Genomic DNA, 23,060 nt, shown 5'->3' on the forward strand with positions numbered 1-23,060 from the left:
GCTGCAGTGAGCGCCGCCCCGCGCCCCGCCATTGTCCCCGCCGCTCCGCCAGTCGCGCCGGGCCGCGGACCGGGAGGCGGGGAACGCGCATGGCTGGGCGTCGCTGATGCCGCCGCCGCCGCCGCGCCGCCCTCCGAGGCTGCGTCCCGGGAAGCCCGGACCTCCGCGCTGCCCGGCCCGGCCCGGCGCCCCGGACTGGAGCGCGCCCCCATGGAGGCGCCCGGGCTGGCCAAGGCGGCCAAGGCGGCCGCGACGGACCCCGAACCTCAGGAGAGCCGTGGGGAGACCCCCGACGGGGCGCCCGCGCTCTGCCCCAGCCCCGAGGCGCCCTCGCCCGAGCCGCCAGCCTACCGCCTGCAGGACTTCGACACGCTGGCCACCGTGGGTGAGTAGGGCGCGCGGGCATCCGGCCCGCAGGTCCCTCGGCGCCGCCCGGGACGCTGGCGTCAGACAAAGGGCCGGCGTGCCGTCGCCCGGCTGCCTCCCTGAGCCGGCCCTGCCCGGTCCCGTCTGCTCAGGGCGTCCGCGCGGGCTGGCCGTGCGCCCCTGGACGCTCGGGCGCTCCCAGAGTTGGAAGGGTGTCCTCCCCGCAAGCTCCCGCGAGCCTCCCCAAGTGCCCGCGCTCAGTCCCGCGCCCCAGGAGTCTCCTTATTTAGAACTCGCCTCCCCCTCCCTCAGTCCCCCTGGGGTCTGTGCCACCGGACGTCACAAAACTTCCTGGGGGTCACCTCATACGAGGGCCCTGGCCCGCCCTCCCAGCCAGGGGCCCTTAGGGACAGAAGCGGCGGCCCAGGGGCACCTGCGGAACTCTGGCCAGCCTCCCTCTGCCCAGCGGCACGATGCTCCCGCGTAGACTTTAGACCTCACCGGGGGCTTGGAGGGGACAGGTATCCTGGGGCGCAACGGGGCCGCGCGGGAGTGGGGAGGGGGGGACAGCCGGCGCTGCAGATGAATTACCCTTTCCCGACACCGCGCGAGCTTTTCATCTCGTGCATCTAAGTTGGCACTGTTGATCAGACACGGATTTGCTTTTGTCCTCTCCCCTTTGACTGTGGTCGCAGTTGGGCGTCTAGAAATAGTTTCCAGTCTCCCCCCCCCACTCCCACCCCATCACGCCTGAATCCTGAAAGGCGCTGGGATATTAGGGGGCGGCGCTGACTGGGCTAGAAAATCCCCACCCCAGGTTGGAGCTGGGTTCCAGTGGTCGGTGCAACCCCCTGTGGCTTCTTAGCAGCTCTTTGTTGCTCCCAGGGCGCGTCGGACACGGGTTGCTTTTCGGACAGATAAATGGGGCCGGGGACAAGCCACATGTCACCGAGGGGCTGTGGTGTTGAGGGACTTTTCCTGGGTCCCCTGCCCCGCTTCTGGAAAGGAGGAAGCTGGGAAGGGAATCAGGAAGCCGGGGCTCAGGGTCACGGCCTAGGATTGAATCAGACCGACAGGCACAGCCAGATTGGCATTGTAACCAACCGTCAGCAGAGAGGGACACTTCTCTTTTCGGTTCCTGGTCTCCCTGTGCTTGGGAGGGACGGGTCTTCAGGGAACCTGATGCGGGAAGGAAGGCGTAGCGGGCGCCTTCTCTACCTCTCTGTGCTTCTCTCTCTCTCCCTGTCAACCTCCTCTCCCTTCCGTCTGTCTATGTGTCCCTCTCTCCTTCCCTCCCCCGGGGAAGCTGTGGCTGACAGAAAAGCAGGCAGTGCTTTGCAGGGTTGCAAGGTGGGACAGAAACCCAGCCCATGCGGCGACATCGGGAGTAGATGGAGACGCGAGTGAACAATGGAAAGTTGGTAGAGGACCTGCCGTGCCTTGGCACGCAGCACCGCCAATTGTATTTCTTTTGGGCACACACATGGGTCTATTGTCAAAGGTGCCAGGGCTGGAGGCCAGGGTGGCCAGCAGGGTGTGGGCAGGCTGGTGGGCTGTCGCCGTGACCTATTCTGGTGCCTGCAGTCACGTGGGGCCTTGTGGGCGCTACCAAGTGGGCATGGGGTGGCCAGCCACTCATCTTGTCCTTAAAAATAGAATGCCACCGCCTCTGGGGACTGAGGGGCGTGCAGGGGAGGGCGCCGTCTTCCACTGGTCTTTGCCTCTTGGTGAAGAGGATGCTTGTTCTCCAAGGATAACTTCCTGTGGGCTGTTATGGGAGAGCCAGACTGTGGATGTTCACCTTGTTGCAACAGCAGGGTGTAGAAGTGTGTGTGTGTGTGTGTGTGAGAGAGAGAGAGAGAGAGACACGCACACACACACCCCCCCCCCCCCCCCAGGTGTGTATGCAAGAGACGGAGACTAAGCCTTAAGGAATCCCCAGCCTTCCCCAAGCCGACCCAATCCTGTGTCTGAGCCACAGTGCCCACCAGCTGGAGGTCACTTCCTAAGGTGCAGTGGGTCCCAGAGAGGGGCCAGGCTGAGCTCTGCCCCTGCAGTTAGAACCTGGCCTCCTCGCTGTCCCCCGTGCCGGCCAGGCACCCGTGGGTCCCGCGTGGTCCGGGGCGCCTGTATGCACTTCTCCAGTCGGGCAACGCGGCTCTCCTTGACGGGAATCCAACCCACACGCGGAGCAAACCCACAACATGCAAACACCCTGAACCCCTCTCGGCTTTTCTTTAGCAGCACCTGCGTCTTGGAACCTTCTGTCAGGAGGAGTGAGGGTGGAAGGACGCCGCTGGGCTCCGTCCTTGCTGCACGCAGTCCTACCCGTGTGTTTTGCTGTTTGCCTCACCCACTGGTGCGCTTTTGTGGTTTTCATTCCGCACTTCTGTCTGTGAGCTGGGCACGGAGGGGAGGCTCCCGAGGGGCAGACATGCTGAGTCACAATCGCAGACACACGGTTTGTGGTGATGTGGGCATTTCAGCGCAGGTAGGACGGAGCCTGTGAAGACGCCTGGGCTTCTGCCCGATTTAGCCACGCCCGCAGTGGCTCTTAGACAGCCCACCTGTCGGGGAGGAACCTCTGCTCAAGACCCAGCTGCAAAGGGACGGCCGAGTCCCCGGGGCGGCCCCTGGAGATAGAAGGAGGAGGAAAGTTGCATACTGGGCGTCTGTGAGCATTCTAGATCAACCAATTGCCCAGAAATCCGGATAGTTAGGAAGAAATCTCAGCTTAGTGTTGCTGCAAAATCTTTCAGAGCAGGGAAGCCACACTGGGGGGTGTCTGGGCTGAACTGTGATTTCCTAGCTTGAGAAACACAGGCTCGGAGCAACCGGACGGCTCCCCGGACGGGAAATGGTGTGCAAGCCCGTTCTCCGCACTTCTGGTCCACACGACCACGCTTGGTTTATTCCCGTGTTGACGGACAACGTGCTGCTAAGACAAAATAATAGGTTTTGAGATAATTATAGACTCCCGGGCCATTCCAGAATCCGTGCCCAGCGTCCCGTGCACCCTTCACAGAGCTTCCCTCTGTGGCGACATCCTTGGTGACAGTGCCAGAACCAGGACGTCAGTGTCGGTACCATCCTGCCGAGAGGTCACAGACCGTGTTCGGTACCCCTTGGTTTTTGCAGGCTCTGCTCTGAGTGTGTGTGGGGGGCTGGAGCTGCCGTTCTGTGCAGTTTTATCTTGTGCCGTTATTTGGCAGCCAACACCCCCAAATCGAGGACAGAACTAATTCCCTCAACACAGACTGGTGGCTTCTGCCTCTCACCTGTTATTTACTATTGCACAGAACGCGTTGGGCAAGTTGCATTTCCCTTAAGACCCACGACACCTTCCTTACGAATGACTAATTATAGACGGTGCTCTCTCAGGTACTCGTAATCGGTTTCCTCCACAGTGATAGGGTTTTCTCCTGTGCTTTCCCCCGCCAAATTGGCCGTGGGTTCGCTCCGTCTGACCTGGGCTCTTATTTGCCCCCAAATATCACACCAGCACACCTCCAGAAGGAGTGTACTTGGGAACCAGTGTGGTGTTGCCGGGCACATAAATGAGCGGTCGGTCATACCGGCGGTGTTGACATAAGCCATTATAAGGAAGTGCTTGTTGCTTAACAATACACAGAAAATTGAGATTATCCTTTGATCCTGTCTGTCCGTCAGGGGCGGGCACGGCAGGGTAACTTGCGAACGCATGCGAGCGGTGGTTTCCATTTGACAGCATTACGGGAACTTCAAAAATGAGATGACATATTAGAAAAGAGAGTCTTCCCAAGGACAGAAATCCTACACGTTGTTCCCCTCCATTTTTAAAAAATTCAGATAAAATTCACCTGGCATAAAATGGACCCTTTTTCAGTGAGCCATCCGTCTGAGTTTGGTACGTTCAAAAATCTGCACGACCAGCACCTCCATCTACTTCCGAAACATTCTTGTCATGTCCCCAGAGGAGACCCAGTCCCCATGAGATGTCACTCCTTGACCCCTTCCCCCCAGCGTCCGGTGACCGGGAATATGCTGTCTCCATGGACTTACCGGTTCTGTGTGCTTCATTCTACGAGTACTTCTTCCTTCTCCCTTGCCATCTCCAAGGGCGTGAGGGTCCAGTGGGAAGAGAAAAGAGAACATGGGGAGATGCAGAGCCCAAATTTCCCCGATCAAGACGTAAGGGAAAAACTCACCCAAAAGATCAGATGGACAAACCGGGAATAAAAAAATATGCAGTGGGAATGATAAGCAAACACACGCACACAACTTCTACTGTCCTGGGGTGAGTAGAGTGCCCCCCCCCGAATTCATGTCCTCCCTCTCAGAACTCAAATGGGACCTTACTCAGAAGTAGGCTCCTTGCAGTTGCAATTAGTTAAGGATTGAGATGAAGTCCATTGTACTCGGGTGGCCCTAAATCCAATGACAGGTGTCCTTGTAAGAGACAGAAGAGGAGACATAGATACAGAAGAGAAGCCGCGTGAGGACAGAGGCAGAGACGCGGACTGGTCACAAGCCCAGGGATGCCTGGAGACCCAGAAGCTGGAAGAGGTAGTAAGGACCCTCCCCTGGAGCCGCTGGAGGGAGCATAGCCCTGCCCTGCCTGGATCTCAGCAGTCCTGCCCCGCCTGGATCTCAGCCGCCCTGCCCTGCCTGGATCTCAGACTTCTGTCTCCAGAGCTGGGAGGAAGGCATGAATTCTTGTTGTTTTAAGCCACCATGTGGTGGCAGCCCTGAACCACCTAATTAGAAAACTAATACACCTGCCAGAGAGGATTGCAGAGCTGATGTCTAGGCTGCTTTAGACCATGGTGCCTTAGGTCCACGAATTGGTTTCCCCAAATCCTTGGAGGTGCACAACATCCAACTACAAGTTGGATGATGCTTTCCATGGGCGGCCTAATCCTAGAGATAGCGTGTGGATGTGGTTAACACAGGAGATCCATGTGTTTATTTTCGAAGACAGGGCATCCGGAACTCACTGCTTGAGGATGGTCATCCCCAGAGCTAGATGGAATAGAGCCAGGAACTTGCTCTTCTTCTGTCTCTACTTCTGCTCCATTGCAACCATCCCCTTCCCCCCAGAAAGCAGCCAGGTGAGGCTTGCACATGCTGTCTACTTCATCTCATCACTCCCTTTTGCAAATGCACAGCTTTCCCGCATTGCCAGACCAAGGGGGCGCCATCTTGAATCAGTTTTGACCTTGGGCTGCCATAACAAAATACCGTCAACCAGGTGGCTCGTAACACAACTTTATTTTTCAGAGCTCTGGAGGCCAGAAGTCTGAGGTCAGGATGGCAGAGCATGAATGGGTTCTGGTGAGCGCTCTCCCTGGCTTATATGTGGCCATCACCTTGCGCTGTGTGCTCATATGGTGGGAAGGGAGATAGGAGAAGCAAGCTTCTTGGTGTCTACTATAAGGGAACTAAGTTCATCATGAGGGACCCCATTCTCATGGCCTCATCTAATCTTAATTACATCCCAAAGACCCGCTTGCATGTGTAAATAATATTATATTGGGAGTTATTGCTTCATTGTATGAAACCGGGGAGGGGGGCGGTGGCACAAACATTCAGTCCACAGTACTCGGTTTTACTCCTCGTTATGTGTTGTCCTGACTTCCTTCTCCTGATCTCCTATCTTTGGGGTGCAGGTGGCTGCCCTAGCAGCAGGCTTCCATCGTTTCATCCTGGAATCCTCAGGGGAGGATGCCTCACTCCCCGTGTCCGTCTGGGACAACCCTTCTTGTCCCTGCTTGCGTCACCCCCGTGGGTGGGGGCATGGCACCATGATGGTGGTCTCAGATCTGCTTCCTGGGTGAGTTCCTCCTCAGCTGGGGACAACCCGGGAGGCTGCCTTTGTCACTGGGAGACATGAACACGTCCTGGGTGCCAGCAAGCGTTGCCGCTTGGGTTCACTGATGATGACGATTCTGACCGCAGTGTTCTTTCTGAGAGATTAACATGTTATGATTTCTCTGAAAACCACTTTCAGTCTCTGGGAGGGACACTGTGGGGCTCTCTCTGTATTTCCCCCAAGGTTTTTTTTCAGATAACCACAATGTCATGACCTTCACCACCCTTGGGAGACTCATCTTTTCCTTTTCCTTTTTTTTTTTTTTAAGATTTTATTTGACAGAGACACAGCGAGAGAGGGAACACAAGCAGGGGGAGTGGGAGAGGGAGAAGCAGGCTTCCCGCCGAGCAGGGAGCCCGATGTGGGGCTCGATCCCAGGACCCCGGGACCATGACCTGAGCCAAAGGCAGGTGCTCAACGACTGAGCCACCCAGGCACCCCTCATTTTTTTCTTTGGAACTCTATACCTGCTGTTTCTTGGTGGGAAGGGGAGTAAAGTACTGGATGACCAAGGTTGGCGGCGGTGTGATTGTAGACGGGGTGGGGGCCAGGCAGAGTACTGTCCTCTCCCTTGATCTCACAAGGATGTGCACGAGGGGAGCTGGCTGCTGGCGTTTGGGGGTTTCTGCCCCCCTTCTTGGCACCGTCCGCTAACTGTTGGCAGCACGGCAGTCCCCTGCCCTGTGTCGTCGTCCTCCCCCGTGGTGCTCGTGTCATGCAATGGGGCAGCAGGGTGGGGGCGGAGACGTCTCCGGGGCTGTTTGCTAGCTGGTGTCTTTTGGCAGGGGTCGTCCCTTTCCCCAGGATCACATGGCTCGCCATGACCTCTCAGTGCCTCGCTGCAGAGCTAATGGGTTGTATCGTGATGTTCGGCATGGCCCCTGTGCCACAGAGGGTGGCTGCCCGTAATGCCATCATCCATTCATTTATTCACTCATACATGGGCCGGTTGGTGTGTCCCCGCTGGGCCGGGACCTTCCCGGAAAGCCTGTAAGTCCCCCGTGTTGGGAAATCCCTGGGCCCAGGCACCTCAGGACGGTAGTTGTCCCTGCTCACACTGGATATTGGGGAGCAGCTACTGAACGCCAGCCTGCTCTCTGGACGTGGCAGGTCATGGGGAACTCAACACAGGGGTCCCTGCTTCTTGAGTTTACGTTAGGCTGAGAGAGGTGGATGGTGGGTACGGGGTGTGACACATGCATTTGGTGGTTGCTTCGAAGGCCGTCAGAAGTCTGGGGGAGCACAGAGCAGCGCCGTGGGGATTGGAGCAATAGCTATCCGAGAAGGGGTCGGGGCACGCTGCCATGTGCGGGAGGTTATGGGGTCTGCCCTTCCCAGAAGGAGAGGTTTGGTCAAGTCTTGGAAGATGAGGAGGGGGCTAGCCGTGGGGACACCCTAGGAAGACTGTGGGCACAGTGGCTGCTTCTCAGCTTTGAGCGGCAACAGTATCCCCTGCAGGGCATGTGTGAACACAGATGGCCAGCCCACCCTACAGACTGACACCCCAAGATGGAGAGGGGCCTGAGACTCTGCATTTCTAACCAGCCCCCATGCTGCTCCTATTCTGCAATGTGCTTTGGAGCTACGGGGTGACCTCAGAGCCCACCGGGCATGTGCTAGAAGCTCTCGGAAGGTTAGTGTGGCTGGTGTGGGACGGAGCAAGCAGAGATGTGAAGATGCAGAGCTTCCCTGCAGGGCTTGTGATGTGTGTGTCCTCAGGTCGGCTTTCCTGGATGCGTGTGCAAGGAGAAAGGTGGGCAGGGGGAGGGTATGTTCTGTGGTGTCTCTTCTTACAAGGACACTTAGAGGTGGTCTGTAGGATGAGGGCCCCACCCTGATGACCTCATTTCACCGTTATTCCTTCGTTGGAGGTTCATCTCCCTTCCAAATACAGTCACATGGGGATTTAGGCCTTCAAGGCATGATTTTTTTGGGGGGGGGTGCAGACAGACACAGACATTCAATCTGTAACAGCGGCTTAGAGAACAGTCATGTATAACTCCCAGGTTTTTGGGTTAAATAATTAGAAAACTGGCACTGCCATCAGGCAACATAAGGAGGGCTCTGGATGGAGCAGTGTTTGGGAGAGAAGATCCCCACATCATCACTGTCACCTTTATTCATGTCTCTCCCTCCCACTTGCCCACATTCTACCTCCTCCACCATATTGATCGTCTTAACCATCGTCGTCATGACCATCATCATCATCATCATCACCGACATCATCATCATCATGACCGTTGTGACCACTATCACCGTCACCACCTTCATCACTACCTTCCGTTCAACACCTGCCCACATGCTACCACTCTACCATCGTTCTCACCAACACCATCGTCCTCACCAACACCATCATCGTCATCATGGCCATCATGACCACCATCATCATCATCACCAGCCCTATCCTCGTCATCATCATCACCACCACCACCACCTTCATCACCACCTTCCCTTCAACGCCCGCCCACATCCTACCACTGTTCTCCCATCTTCAGCATTATTTCTACCATCATCATCACTTCGGACACTCACTTTTTCTTTGAAATTCACATAACATAAAATTGTTCTACAGTGAACAATTCAGGGGCAGTTAGCACATCCACAATATGCAAGCATCCCTTCCATCTAGTTCTTAAACACTTCCATCAGCCCCAAAAGAATACCCTGTACCCATTACACCTGTGAAACTTTTAATGCATCAGAGATACCTCCGTCCCCTTGGAGCTCCCATAATGCCGTAGTCTAGCGTCACCCCAGGTGGATTTGGCTCATCAGCTCGGAGGATCCTTTTATGACAAAGGACAGAAGACTATGGTAATAGTGTGAGGACCATCTCTCTGCTCATCCTGGCAGTACCTCTCCCTCCCATCCTCTTGTGCATGACCACCTACCCATCACTCTTTCTTTCTCTCCGGTCAATTGTAACTGTCACATAAAGGTGTTGGGACTTAGATTTAAGCGATGCCCACCAGAACCCATCAACTCGAAAGGTTCTTTGTTCATTCAGGTAGCACCTTTCCCAGACCTCTGCATGGGCGGTGGGCATTCTTTCTTCCTTGAAAAGGGAGAGCCCCTGCAGGTGAGAGGTTTGCTCATTCCCGGGGATGCTGTGTGCAGCTCCTGGTGCCTGGATGCCACGTGTTCCGTTCCGGTGGATTTCCTGGGGCGCTGTGCGGGTCTCCTTCACGCTCCACTGAGAAGGGAGACCCTCCATCCCATCTGCTGTGATGTCTGTGTGACTGGGTGTATGCAGCTGGCTCCCTCCATGTCTTGGGAGGTCACCTTTGGTGACCATTCTGGGTGGTCAGGCAGCCCCACCAACTTTCTAATTCTGTTTATTTTATTTAAGAATTTTTTAATGGTAGTGATATGACATAAAATTCACCATTCTAATAAATTTTAAGCGTACACTTCAGTAGCATTAAATAATTCACACTTTTGTGTGAACATCACCACTGCCTGCCTCCGACACTTTTCCGTCACCCCAAACCGAAACCCCACACCCATTTAGAAGTCACTCCCCGAGGGTCTAGTGTCCTCAGCTTTTTTCTGTCCCTATAGCTCATCCCTGTTTCATGACCTGCCTTTCTTATTCTTTTGCTGCTGGAGGCTGGTCCCTCCATCACAGCTCAGGAACAGGGGTCTGAGCACTGAAGAACCAACATAGTGTATGGGGTTGGCACTCAGGTTCCTGGGTTGAGTGACTGGGACAGAAACCCTGCCTCTCGGCCATCTCTGTGTTCACTAAATGGGGCAGGGCTTCGTGATGCATGTGGACCTGGCTCTCCATCCCGCCATTTTCCCCACACAGTCCTCGAGGAGGCGTCCGTGAAGGGCTCAGACCCACAGTGGTGGAGGTGGTCCTTCGCCGGGATGTGCTTCTCCACATACCTTGGCAGGTGCGTGTTGTGTTTTATTCCGTCCTTTGAGGATGAGTGGGGAGCTTCAGCCTGGAGCACCTGTGTCTCCTGTCCTTTGTGCATCAACCAGGAAGTAAGCATGGCCTCACCAAAGCAAGCTTCGCCATCATCATCATCATCATCATGATGACCGTCCAGTCCCAAGCATAGTGGAGGTTCATCACTTCAGGGATGGATGGTGGTGGTATTTGCTTGGATTTGGAGCTTATTCCGTTCAGTAGACCTGGAGTCTTCTGGCTAGGCTTGTCTTGAGGCTGCTGAGAGCCTTCACCCCCCACCCCACCCCTGCATGGGACACCTCCTTCTGCTAGCTCTGGGTTTGGGGAGTCAGGGTGCAGGGCAGGGTCCCAGAGGCACTCCCCTGCAAGGTCATGTTCACTTGTTCTCCTGCTGTGATCTCTCTCATGGAGTTTCTCCCCATATTGCTCTCCTATGGCTGCTCTAACAAATGACCCCAGGCCTAGTGGCTTAAAACAACACGCATTTTTTAAATCCCGCAGCTCTGCAGGTTAGGGTGGTGGGTGAGTGGGTTAACATCAAGGATCAGCAGGGCTGCGTTCCCTTCCAGAGGCTCCGGGGGTCCTTGCTTCTTAGAGCTTCTAGATGCCGTCGCCCTTCTTCGGCTTAGGATGCCTTCATCCTTCTGTGGGGACAGCAGAGTTGGGTCAGATCCTTCTCATGCTGCCATGTCTCTGTCTATGGTTCTTTCACCCCTCCCTCTCTTGTGACGCTTGTAAGGACTCACCCGCATCACCGAGGATCATCTCCGAATTTCAAGTCAACTACTGAGCATCTGTAAGTAGCACCTGGAACATCGGTTCTCCCTTAAACTAACATAGTCACAGGGTCTGGGGATTGGGATGTTGACGCCTTTTGGGGGGAGGCGTTGTTCTGTCCACGGCACCTGCTTCCTGTGGGTGCTGTGCATGCCTCACCTTAGAAGTGGCTCCTAAGAGTGGGCTTCAGAGAGTAGTGTTGGGTGGGGTGGGGTGGGGAGGGCGGCTGCACTTGTCGAACTACACTGGCTTTCGTCAACGGACAAACCACATTAACGATAAAAAGCTCTTCCATTAGGAGGAGAGATGCTAGCTACGACTAGCTATGCATATGGCTGTAAGTTGTGTGTGTGTGTGTGTGAGAGAGAGAGAGAGACAGAGACAGAGACAGAGACAGAGAGAGGTGGGAAGACAAGTGATTCATTGAGTTAACTGAGCAGCTCACACCTGTCCCCTCCTCCGCCTGGCCAGAACCCTGTACGAGGACTCATTGCCCCCTCTCTGGGACCCGTCCCCTGCACTGGGCAAGCAGAACCAGCTCTCATGTTACAAGGAGCCCCGGACATGGGATGGCTCAAAGCTGGGAAGGCACAGCTTTACCTTCTGGAAGCTTGAGTCCGGGCCCAAATGCACAGTCAGAGGGGAGGCTCTGAACCGGGCCTGGGGTGCTCTGTCCAGGTCACCACATGGCATCCCAGAAGCAGAACTTGTATCCACCTGGAGGATCGAGATAAGGAACACAGACACAGGATTGTTTGCAAGGAGTCTCGAGCTTGTTGATTAATTCGGTAACACATGAGCTTTTTTTTTTTTTGGTAAACTTTGGCAGGCTCTTTTCTGAGAGAGCTCGTGCAAGACTAATAAAAGCAACACAATGAAAGCTTCTAAGCAGCTCATTCTGGGAGCGTTCTCCCTTGCTTCTCATGGGTGGGGATCTCCGATTGTATGCCAGGTAGGGTGGACCAGAGGGTACACTTTGGCTTCACCATTAGGGCACTTAGATAGGAGTCCAGTTGGCATTTGGAGTACATGTGAATAGCGCAAAACGTGATAGATACCTCGCCACCGAGGCATTTGAAGTTGTCCGGTGATTTCTCCATGGAAGCATCCTGAGTTTCCAAGGCGGAGCGCCCCATATCGAGGGTGGAAGTGGGTGCGTGTTCCGGGGGGAGATTCCTTCCTCCTGCTCCCCATGTGCCCTGAGGAGGCCAAGTGGAGATTCTTCAGGGTGGGAGGCCCCCACAGCCCTGAGCGTCCCGTGTCCCAGTGTAGGAGTTAACTGTAGGACACCTCTGAGTAGTCCTTCTGGACCCTTAGCTCAGCTCAGGTGTCCAGTGGCCGCCCCCCCAACACCAGTTTGCACCTTCCCACCCTGTTCAGTATAGGCAGCCTGCCAAGGCTAGACCCCAGGCGTCCCGGGACTCTGCCTAACTGGGCAGTTCCGTGTTTGAGAGAAACATGCACCTTGGGCGCAGTGTCTTCTGTGTTGACCTTGCTTAACCCCACTTCCACACTTGGAAATCCATACTGGTTTTTCCAGCAGGTAACAGAAGGAGGAGACTGTCCCACAGACTCCTTGCTGAAATCAGCACGAGGTCCCACCAGGGAATCACACCCAATGTCACGTGAGCAGGTGTCGTGGGCAGGCGTTAAGAGTCCTTGTCTTGAGGTGGTTGGTTTGCAGACAGTTGTGATGAAGCAGCTCATCAAGGACGTTTGCAGGGCAACCTCTAGAGAGTTCTTTTAAAGTGGTTGACAATTAATTTGGTGGATGATTTCATCCCGCTGGATCATTATCTTGGGAGCCACTCCACAGAACAAAGGGCTGTGCAGATGTGGGGCTGGGTGTGGCTGGACAACGGCCCGGGCTCCGGAGAAAGAAGGTCTTTGTCATGCCTGGGGCCCCCCCGGGATGTGAGCGGGGAGGGCAGCCAGAAGCGGGGCTGGGTGTGTGCCCAAGTGTGCATGCGTGTGGCTGTGCGTGCTCACGTTGCGGGCGTGTCTCTGGGCAGTCCCCCAGGAGGATACTGAGCCAGCCGAATGTTTGCGGACAACTCCAGAGGAGGAAATCCTTCTGCAGAGATCCGAAAATCCAGGAAGGGCATTAAGAAGGCAAACTGCCTAGAATGTTCTCTTCTCGGGCACTGGATTCCATTATCATTCCACCTTAAGAAAAAAGCAGTATGTGTAGAAAAATAAAATCAGGAATGACTCCCTATTCCTTGCACACTCGAGCATAGTTGTTGTCAGGTATTTGACTTAGGAAGACTTTTCTTTGCTCGATCCTTAAACAGTTCAGTATTTTATTTTGATGACAGAATCTGGAGTGTCCATTGTATTGATCTTTTCAAAGAACCAGAGTCTTCTTTCTTTGATTTTTTTTTTTTTCTTCTCTTTTCTTTCCCCTCTGTCGATTTCCTGTTCTTCATTTCACTGATTTCTGCTTTCATTTTTGGTCTGTCTTCTGCTTGCTGGTCTGGTCTTTCCCTGATTTTTCTTCCTACAGTGTGTGAAGAACACAGGTCACCAGTCACCTGCTGCGGAAGCGTGTCTCCAGAACGCGCTGCATTTCAGGATGGCTGCTCTGAGTTCTGGGGGCTTGTCTTCCTTCAAAAGGAAAATCTGGGGACACCTGGGTGGTTCAGTGGGTTAAGCATCTGCCTTCAGCTCAGGTCATGATCCCAGGGTCCTGGGATCGAGTCCCTCATTGGGCTCCCTGCTCAGCGGGGAGTCGGCTTCTCCCTCTCTGCTGCTCCCCCTGCTTGTGCTCTCTTTCTGTCTGGCAAATAAATAAAAACTTAAAAAAAATAAAAAAGGAAAAGTTGAGTGACGTTGCAGTGCGGATTGAGTGCAGTCTGGGTGTTAACTAGAGAATGCTACACAGAGGTTGGGATGCTCTCGGCAAAGCCATCAGTGGGAAGGTTTGACAGGTGGCTGCATGGTCTGGATTCTTCACTTCCTGTATCATCAGGTGGGGGTTCCCGACTTTTGTGAAGGTGAAAACCTACTTCTTCATTTAGTGGATCACTTAACTCTGTGGCGTGCTTTTCTCCTTGCCTTCATTAGTGCATGGGACGGGTGCACGCGGTAGTGAATGGAACATACACAGGCGTGCACACGCCCATATACAGTGAAAGGTGTTTTGGCTGTTTGGGTGGCAACCCTTGAAAACACTTGCAAACACTGATTCTTCAGATTTTGGCACACAGTGTGCTTAAACCTGAGACTGGCTGCCATGTTGTATGGGAAAACAACCTCCTCTTCCAAAGCTTGCTGCCTGCCCGGTGTTCTTGACGAGTGAGTGGAACGGCTAGTTCCCAGCTCTGCTCCAGAAGCTGGTTTGTCGATTATTCCTCCCTAAGGTCATTTTTCCAGAAACGGTGTCACACACCACAGTTGGGGTTCCAGGCTCCTTAATTTGTTAGCATAGAAAAGATGCCTTACCTGTAAGGAGCATCACATGGTGCTAGGAAAACGTAAAACACGATTCTTACGAAAGTAGCGATTCGGCAAAGGAATAACTCAGTTGTGGGAAAAGCAGCAGTGTTGGATGTGGATGGTTGACAGAAGGCAGATTTCCCACAGAGGAGGCAATAAGACAGGGGGAGCGGTTCATCAGGACTCTTGAGGAATCTGGATAGTGTCTCTTAATTGACTTTATTTTTTCTGGCGTTGAACTTTGCGTCCCAAAGGGGTGGCATGTAGTTGTTTGATATGGGTCTGACTTTTCACGGACCCACCACGATCAGGCTCATGTGGAAATGTGCCTTGGGTCAAGAACATGCTGTGTGGCTCCAGCCGGGCGAGAGTCAGGCACGGGACGTAGCAGATGGACCCTTTCCTTGTTTTCTTGGTTCGTGTTGGGATCCCAACGTGCTTGCCGTGTACCTGGCTCACCTGCATGATGAGAAGATGAAGGATGGACTCCTACCCTAATGTAGGGACACGGGATAGTTTCCGGTTCCTCTCTTGGACCCTCAGGCCCCTTCCCTCCCGAAGCCTCCTGGGGGATGATGCAGGAGCACCGTAGTCATTGGGGAAGGAGGATTGAGCGATGGGAACTGGATATCCCTGGGGATGGGGAGGGAAGGGTGGAGGGAGATGGTTAGAGGGAAGCACATTTTCATCATGTTGTCCAAGGGCGCCTTGGATCCTAGAGGAAAGGTTGTGGCTTGAAGCGGGAACCCTTAGGAACACGGAAAGGAAGGCTTTCCACATCTGACTGCGATATATCTGGGAACACGTTCTTCACTCAAGATGTCATGATGCCCAGATTTAGTACATGGCGCTGTGACATGATCACAGAGTAAGCACCATACGAGAATGAAAAAGGCACATCGTACAACCTTACAAACTAAGCACTTGTGTCCTCTGCAGAGCAGAAACTAAAAACACGCTAAACCTACGTTTTTACCGTGTTTGGAGAATGGTGCCACGTTCCAAACATTCCATTTAACGCCTCTTGAAAGACTTTGTTGGTTGCATGATGGGTTGCGACAGTGAGCTCATCGCTGAGATCCAAGTAGCTCTCCAAGTGGGGGCCGGGGATCCATGGCGTTCCCAGGGAAACTTCTGGGGAGCTCATGGGGTCAAGCGTCCTTTTGTAGTACCATGAAGATATTATCTGTCCTTCTCTCTCTCTCTCTCTCGCCTGGGCGTGTGGTGGTTTCCGGAGGCTCCCTGAGCCTCCCACAGCTGTGGAGACCAGAGTTTGAGATCCAGGCGGGGCAGGACCACTGAGGTCCAGGTGGGGCAGGGCCATCTTACCTTCCCAAGGCTCCAGGGGAGGGTCCTTCCTGCCTCTTCCAGCTTCTGGGCTCCAGGCATCCCTGGGCTGGTGGTCTGTCCCTCCCATCTCTGCCGTGTCTCCTCTAGACATTTCTGCTTTCCTTGCTAATATGGTTACTGTCTCCAGAGAGTGACGCCCACGAGCAAACAGACATTGGTTACGATCCTCCATCTGTGTCTGAAGATCTTGAGATCAGGGAGTTTGAGAGCTGCTGTTTTAAACCAATGACCTGGTCTAAGAGGGTCTTGATTGAGTACCAACAGTGACTGATTCATGGTGATTCCTGTATCCAGAGGGTCTTCAGAGAATGAACTGCCTCATTGTGCCCCGAGAACGAGGCTTGAATTCTCATTTTTCATCTTGCTCCACCCAAGTGAAGTGGTCGCTTTGTTCAAAATTGAATCCTACTAACTGCATTGCTTCTTTGGAATTCTGGATGTCCCCATCGCAATGGGGGTTTGGGTTAGCTTCGCAAAGGCATCATTTAGGCTGTTCTGAAAGTGGTTATTAGCACGTCCCATGTGCAAGGAGCTGCAGAGTTTATTTGGGGGACATAAAAAGGTAGGATGCAGTTTACATTTCCAAGAATCTTACTGATACAAATAACTAAGAAAAGGTCAGTGTGTTAAGGATTATAATCAAGGTGCCAAGAAGGAACTAAGATCTGATAGCAGATGTTCCGGGCTGAGTAGGGTTTGGGTAAACACGACTGGGGAGGAAGTGTGCAGCTTCTGGGCATTTCAGGACCTAGTTCTCCAAATGCTTTCGCTGTCAGAGCCCCCAGCCTCACTCACATATGGAAATTTTCTGAGTCACTCTCTCTGGTATCCGTCTCATCCTTAAATGGGAAGAGACCGCAAACCTGGTGTTTATCAGGAGGTTACACTGTGTGAGGCATCGAGATAAGTAAAGACATGTGATCCCAGGAAAAGCAGATAATTCAAGGTGCCTAAGAAAAGACCGATTAAAACAAAAAGAGGAACACAGGAGACATTTAAAAAATAAGTCTTACTATGAAGCGGGGGAAATGGGAGGGGTAGAGGAACCATGAGAGACGATGGACTCTGAGAAACAAACTGAGGGTTCTAGAGGGGAGGGGGGTGGGGGGACGGGTTAGCCTGGTGATGGGTATTGAGGAGGGCACGTTCTGCATGGAGCACTGGGTGTTATGCACAAACAATGAATCATGGAACACTACATCTAAAACTAATGATGTAATGTATGGGGATTAACATAAGAATAGAAAAAATAATAAAAAATAAAAAATAAGTCTTACTTTGAGTCCTGTTTTCAGGGAAGTTTGAGAAGATACCGTTCCCATCAACAAAAATAGGATGTGACAGCGAAAGAGAAACAGTTTTAAATGGGATTGCTGAAAATGTAAATAATTTAAAAAATTCCCCCAAATCAAAGGGTTCTCTTGTTCATGCCTCTGACTTCAGTTATCACCGTGGAGGTGTTGGCTCCCAGATGTGCAGCTCAGATCTAGACCTTTCTCTTGAGTGAGCACTGGAGGGCATGTCTCCAAAGCAATACCTGTTGGGAGGTCCATGTCTCCCTGAAAGCTAGGAGGCCCATTGTCATACCTTCCTGTGCCTGTCCTAACAAATCTCTGCAAATCTGGAGGCTTACAAGAACAGAAATTTATGCTCCCACAGCTGTGGAGACCAGAGTTTGAGATCCAGGCGGGGCAGGACCACTGAGGTCCAGGTGGGGCAGGGCCATCTTACCTTCCCAAGGCTCCAGGGGAGGGTCCTTCCTGCCTCTTCCAGCTTCTGGGCTCCAGGCATCCCTGGGCTGGTGGTCTGTCCCTCCCATCTCTGCCTCTGTCTTCACGTGGCTTCTCCTCTGTGTCCGTGTCTCCTCTTCTGTTTCTTACAAGGACCCTTGTCATTGAATTTAGGGCCACCCTGATCCAGGATGACCTCTTCTTGAGATCTTTGACTTTATTACATCTGCAAAGATGCTGTTTCCAAATAATACCACATTCACAGTACTAGGGTTCAGGACATGGACATACCTTTCTGGGGGGGACACAGTTCAACCCACTATACCCTTCATCCTCGACATGCCCACAGGGTGCCACATGGAACTGTTGAACCTTCTTCCCCCAAACCAAACAACTCAGCACATCCCTTGCACACCTGCCAGGGTTTCTGGTCACTAACTGCTCAGATGCTGAACACCCCCCCACCCCCGCATTCTTGTCCACCCTCCCTCTCCTGGCCTCACCCAGCTCGTCTGCTTGGCTCTGCATCTCCCTGTCACCACCCGCTCTTCACCCTTGGCTCTAGCCTCCGTCCTGATTTCTACCACAGGCCCCATACTGCCCTGGATATTCCTCGCACTGGCTTCTCCTCTGACATGGACATCTTTAAAGCAAAACAAAAGCATGCAGAACCCAAAGCCACACACACAGGCGTTTCCTGGTGTCATTGTGTGATTCCCTGCTGCCCTTGGCATGAAGAACTCACTCAAGGGGTTTCACAGTGCCTCCCTTCTCTTGCTTTGCTCCCTAGTATTTCCTCCCTGCTCCAAAATCCCAGTGCTCTGTGTGGCTCCTGCCTCATATCCTTTACTTCTTCCCAATCACCCTACAAAGTAGCCTTCAGTCTGCCGCGCTCTCCAGTGTCCATTTGAAACTTCCTCAAAAGGAAACGTCTTGGGCGCCTGGGTGGCTCCGTCGGTGAAGCGTCTGCCTTAGGCTCAGGTCATGATCCCAGCGTCCTGGGATCGAGTCCCACATCAGGGAGTCTGCTTCTCCCTCTGCCCCTCCCTTCCGTTCATGATCTCTCTATCTCTCTCAAATAAATAAAATTCTAAAGAAAATGTCTTTTCTGACCCTTAACCAAAGTAAGGTCCATTCGTTTCTTCCTCTACATACCTGTCTTACCAAGTCATCAAACCTGAGCAAGCTCATGAAACCCAGATGAGCTCATCAATGTTCTTAGAGCTATTATAATTAATGCTTACTGTCTACCTTTCCGGCCCGATTGTAACTAACCGCAGTGAATGTGGGAACCAGCCTTATGTTATTCATTGCTGCTTTGGAGTCCTACAAAACACCTGACACACAGTCAAATATCATTAGCGGGGGAAAGAGTGCCGAACCTCATTATATTGACTGGGTCTTCGTTCAGAGAGTGAGGTCATATTCATTCCACGGACTGCCTAACTCATTTGTGGTCAAAGATGGAGTTTTCTAAATATTTCTGACCTGGCAGTTGACCCTGATAACAAGAACTGAGTGTGAGCTGAATGGTAGAACTTTCAAGCTGTCCAATATGGTAGCCGCTAGCCCCATGGAATACAATAAGGGTATTGTCTCAGGAGCTGCATTTCTTTTCTTTTCTTTTTTTTTAAAAGATTTTATTTATTTATTCATAAGAGACAGAGAGAGAGAGAGGCAGAGGGAGAAGCAGGCTTCCCGCCGAGCAGGGAGCCCGATGCGGGACTCGATCCCAGGACCCTAGGATCATGACCTGAGGCGAAGGCAGACGCTTAACCATCTGAGCCAACCAGGAGCCCTCAGGAGCTGCATTTCAAACCCTCAGGAGCCCCTTGTGAGCGCGTAACTACTGAGTGGACAGCGGGATGTAGAAGGTTCCTGCCCCATGGAAAGTTCTCCTGGGCATTGGGTCCTAACTGGGGGTGATTCTACCCCCACTGGACACTTGGCAATGTCTGGGCATTATTGATGCTCATAACTGGAGTTTGGGAGGCCGGGATGAGGGCATTTGGTGGAGGAAACTCTGCCTTAGCGAGAGAGATTCTCTCATTTGTCTGTCCCTCCACCCCTCCCTCCATCCATCCATCCATCATTCATCTGTCAATCATCTGTCATCATCTGGCTGTGTGTGGCATTTCAAGGGTGACTGTGACATTCCATCCCATCCTGGATGCAGTGTAGGGCTGCGTCTTTAACCTGGCCAGCTTTATTGGGAACGTGTGAAGACCCACCTTTGTTCTTTTTGGTGAAGCCTCACGGGAGTGACATTCAGAGCTGCAGATATCGTGCTTACAGGAACACCAAAGCTGAGCCAGGAATTCCACGCATTTCCCTTGTGGGACATCTGCTTGTGTTGGGGGTGGGCGAGAACTTCCTGTGTTTCTTTATTCCTTTGTGATTATCCGTTCTGTATCTTTGATAGGGGACAGGGTAATTCAGTAAATAACTTGTAAATAGGAGACTTGTGCTTCCAAAAATGTCTCTTCTATTTTTATCTTTTAAAACAGGACAATGTGAAATCGAATGTTGCTTGACTCAGCAAAATTTTGAGGGAGTTATTTGTTTAAAAAACACAAAAAGCCATCTAGACAAGGAAACTCACAAAACAGCCCCCCTCCCACCCAGGGCTGAGTTGAATTAGGACCAGTTTTTTTAGCTGATCTTTGAAGTAAATATTCCAAGTTAAAAAAAGAATCTTTTTTTTTTTTTTAAAGATTTTATTTATTTATTTGAGAGAGAGAGAATGAGAGAGAGCACATGAGAGGGGGGAGGGTCAGAGGGAGAAGCGGACTCCCTGCCGAGCAGAGAGCCCGATGCGGGACTCGATCCCGGGACTCCAGGATCATGAACTGAGCCGAAGGCAGTCGCTTAACCAACTGAGCCACCCAGGCGCCCTAAAAAAAGAATCTTGATGAGATTATCCAAACCATACTTCTCTTCTGTAATTTTTGCATATTGAGATGTAATTCACAGGTCATAGGATTCACCCTTTCAAAATGTCCAGTTCTGTGTTTTAAGTTCAGTCACGGAATTGGCACGCATTTTTTTTTTTAAGGGCCTTTTCCCCATAAAGCAGAACTTGCGTGCAATAAGAATTTTAAAAACTGGCTTTTGAAAGGAGGATTGCATGCATTAGACATTTATTATTCCATACATTGTAGCTCATAATCTTTTCTGACATTACCAAGAGGGGGAAATACCAACGAAAACAAGTGAGTTTTACAATGATAAATTCATGCATTGTGGTATAGAGATGGGGTCGCTTATACACGATTTTATTTTTTCACAATAAATGCAGTATGGTACTGTAAATGTATTTTCCCTAGGATTTTATTAATCACCTTTTCTTCTCTGTAGCTCACTTTATTGTAAGAATACAGTAAATAATACATAGAACATACAAACTGTGGGAATCAATTGTTGTAAGTAAGGCTTCTGGTCAACAGTGTGGGCTGTTGGTAGTTAGGTTTGGGGGGAGTCAAAAGTTACACGTGGATTTTCAACTGCATGGGGGGTCGGCACCCCTAACCCCCGCGTTATTCAAGCGTCAGCTGTATTTTGCCATAATTCCTTAATGCATCAGTTTCATTTAATAGATCACATAAATTTCGCTATTATGTAGATAAAACATTTCTATAGTTCACAGATTAAAAAAGAAATTGCGAAAATTATGCTGTGAAATACATCTCTGTTTTTATCCCCTGTCCTGTCCCATGACCACCCCCCCCCCCCCAGGATCCATTTTAGCGTTCTGTATCTTTTTGCAGAACATCCTTTCAACACAGAGAAGCGACCTCGCTATGAAGAGGGGGACAGACATTGTAATGACCAACAGAGTGCATACTTTTGGCCTCCTTAGGAATTGCATGTTTTTCAGTTGCCTTAAACATTTCCAACCTAATTTCACCCATCCAGACAGTGCAGGAGATATACACCCTTGGCCTTGGCTGGATGGAGGGGAGAACGGATTCTGGAGAGCTTACGGCCGGGGGGTTCCAGGTAAAGGAGGTGCTTGCGAACACTTGGACCCCCCTCCACTCCTCCGCCTAGATTTCTCAGGATGTCCAGGTGACTCACCTGAGTCCTAGATCCTTCCCACTGTGTAGCAGCCTCCCGTTAGGAGTCCGCTGAATTCCTTCAGACCACATCGAGTACCTGGTGAATGCAGGTCGTGTCATTTTCCACCAAGTCATGCACAGTTCCTGCATCCGGGGCCACGGGGCGGGGGGGACGGTGAGGACAGGGGTGTATGATCCTCAGGCAATCTTGGGTCCGAAGCACGGTCCAGATCCCTTGGTAGCTTCTTGGCTGGGGGGTGTCACCCAAGAAGGGTTGTGGTCAATAACTCCTCGCTACAGACCCGCATAGCACCTTCTGCATCTTAATATGCCACGCCGTGTGGAAGGAGGAGGAAGGAACGTGTTCCCTGGAAACCCAGTGCAGGCCACAGTGGCCGGCCGAGCAGCGGGCGGAGGGGGAGGGGGTTGGTCACTTCTGGGGGTGCCCCCTTTGATGTGTGGTTCTCCGCAGTCGGGGCACGCATCGAGAAGGCATGCACCATGCCGTTCCTTTCCCACTTCTCTGCAGCCCTGCTAGGAAGCTCTCCCGGAGATTTCCCGTGCACCATTGGCCTGTTGGCCGTCCTCTCTCCTGCATTTCAGGGGGGACGGGGTCTGCTGCACCCTCCATCCCTCCCCTGGAACTTGCCTGCCCTGTTTCCTTAGCATCTGGGATGCCCGTGGGATAGGACAGGGAGCATCCTAATTCAGGAGACACTGCAGGTTTGGAAGAGGTGCAGGACGGGGGTGACGACCAGCTGCATGGGTCTTTAACTCGGACATGGCTGTGCGTCCTTCTTGCATGTCAGGAGGGATTCTCACTTCCCTTCCTAGCAGTAGCAGTTGGTATTTTTAAGTGCTGTTGTTTGCATGTTAAGATTCTACACACGCATGCCGTACTGGGCGCAGGCTCTTGCAGGATGGGGGGTGCACACGGGCTCGGTCTTGCTCTGGTTTCTTGTTTTTTTCTCAGTGAGCCGTAACTCAGGAGTAGTTTTGACGGTCCCAGTGTTGTGTGGGCTGTTACTACATGAAGCAGGAAATTAATGTTATTGCCAAGTGGGTTTTGATGAAGTTTTACTTTCTGTTTGGGAAATAGGCTTAAAAAAGTAAATTAGTATCTGTCTCTCTGTCTGTTTATAAGCTAGTATCTTTCTGTCCATCTGTCCATCCATCTGTCCATCTATCTCTTACATCTTCTCTATCATCTGTCAGTGTATGTACCAACCACCTATTTATTTGTCTATATCTGTATCTATTTATCTGCTGGCTGTCTTATCTTTCTATCCATTCATCCACCCTATCCATCCATTATTTATCTCATCTATACTTTTATCAACCATTTATCTATCTGTCAATCATCTGCCTGTGATCCATGTGTCTCTGTCTCTATCTCCGAGCTACCTATTATCTTTCCCTCCATGCATCCATCCATCTGTTATCTGTCTCATTTATCTTATCAGTCAATCCATCTATGTGTCCATCCATCCATCCACCCACCCACCTATTCATCTGTCTGTCCACCCATCCATCCATCCATCCATCCCTCCATCCCTCCCTCCCTCCATCCA

At 52.1% G+C, this 23,060-nt stretch overlaps 1 protein-coding gene across 2 annotated transcripts in view; it reads left to right on the forward strand.

The window, feature by feature from the left end:
* The first annotated feature begins 32 nt into the window (after positions 1–32).
* PRKX (protein kinase X-linked) overlaps positions 33–23,060 on the forward strand; it is a 76,323-nt gene continuing 53,295 nt past the window's right edge. For both annotated transcript variants that reach the window (XM_021681953.1, XM_021682657.1), the window contains exon 1: positions 33–385. In XM_021681953.1, coding sequence (XP_021537628.1) covers positions 211–385 — 175 coding nt within the window. In that variant the 5' untranslated portion in view covers positions 33–210. The remainder of the gene's footprint in view (positions 386–23,060) is intronic.

Source organism: Neomonachus schauinslandi, chromosome X (assembly GCF_002201575.2).
Source record: "Neomonachus schauinslandi chromosome X, ASM220157v2, whole genome shotgun sequence".
In the NCBI taxonomy this organism is placed as follows: Eukaryota; Metazoa; Chordata; class Mammalia; order Carnivora; family Phocidae; genus Neomonachus; species Neomonachus schauinslandi.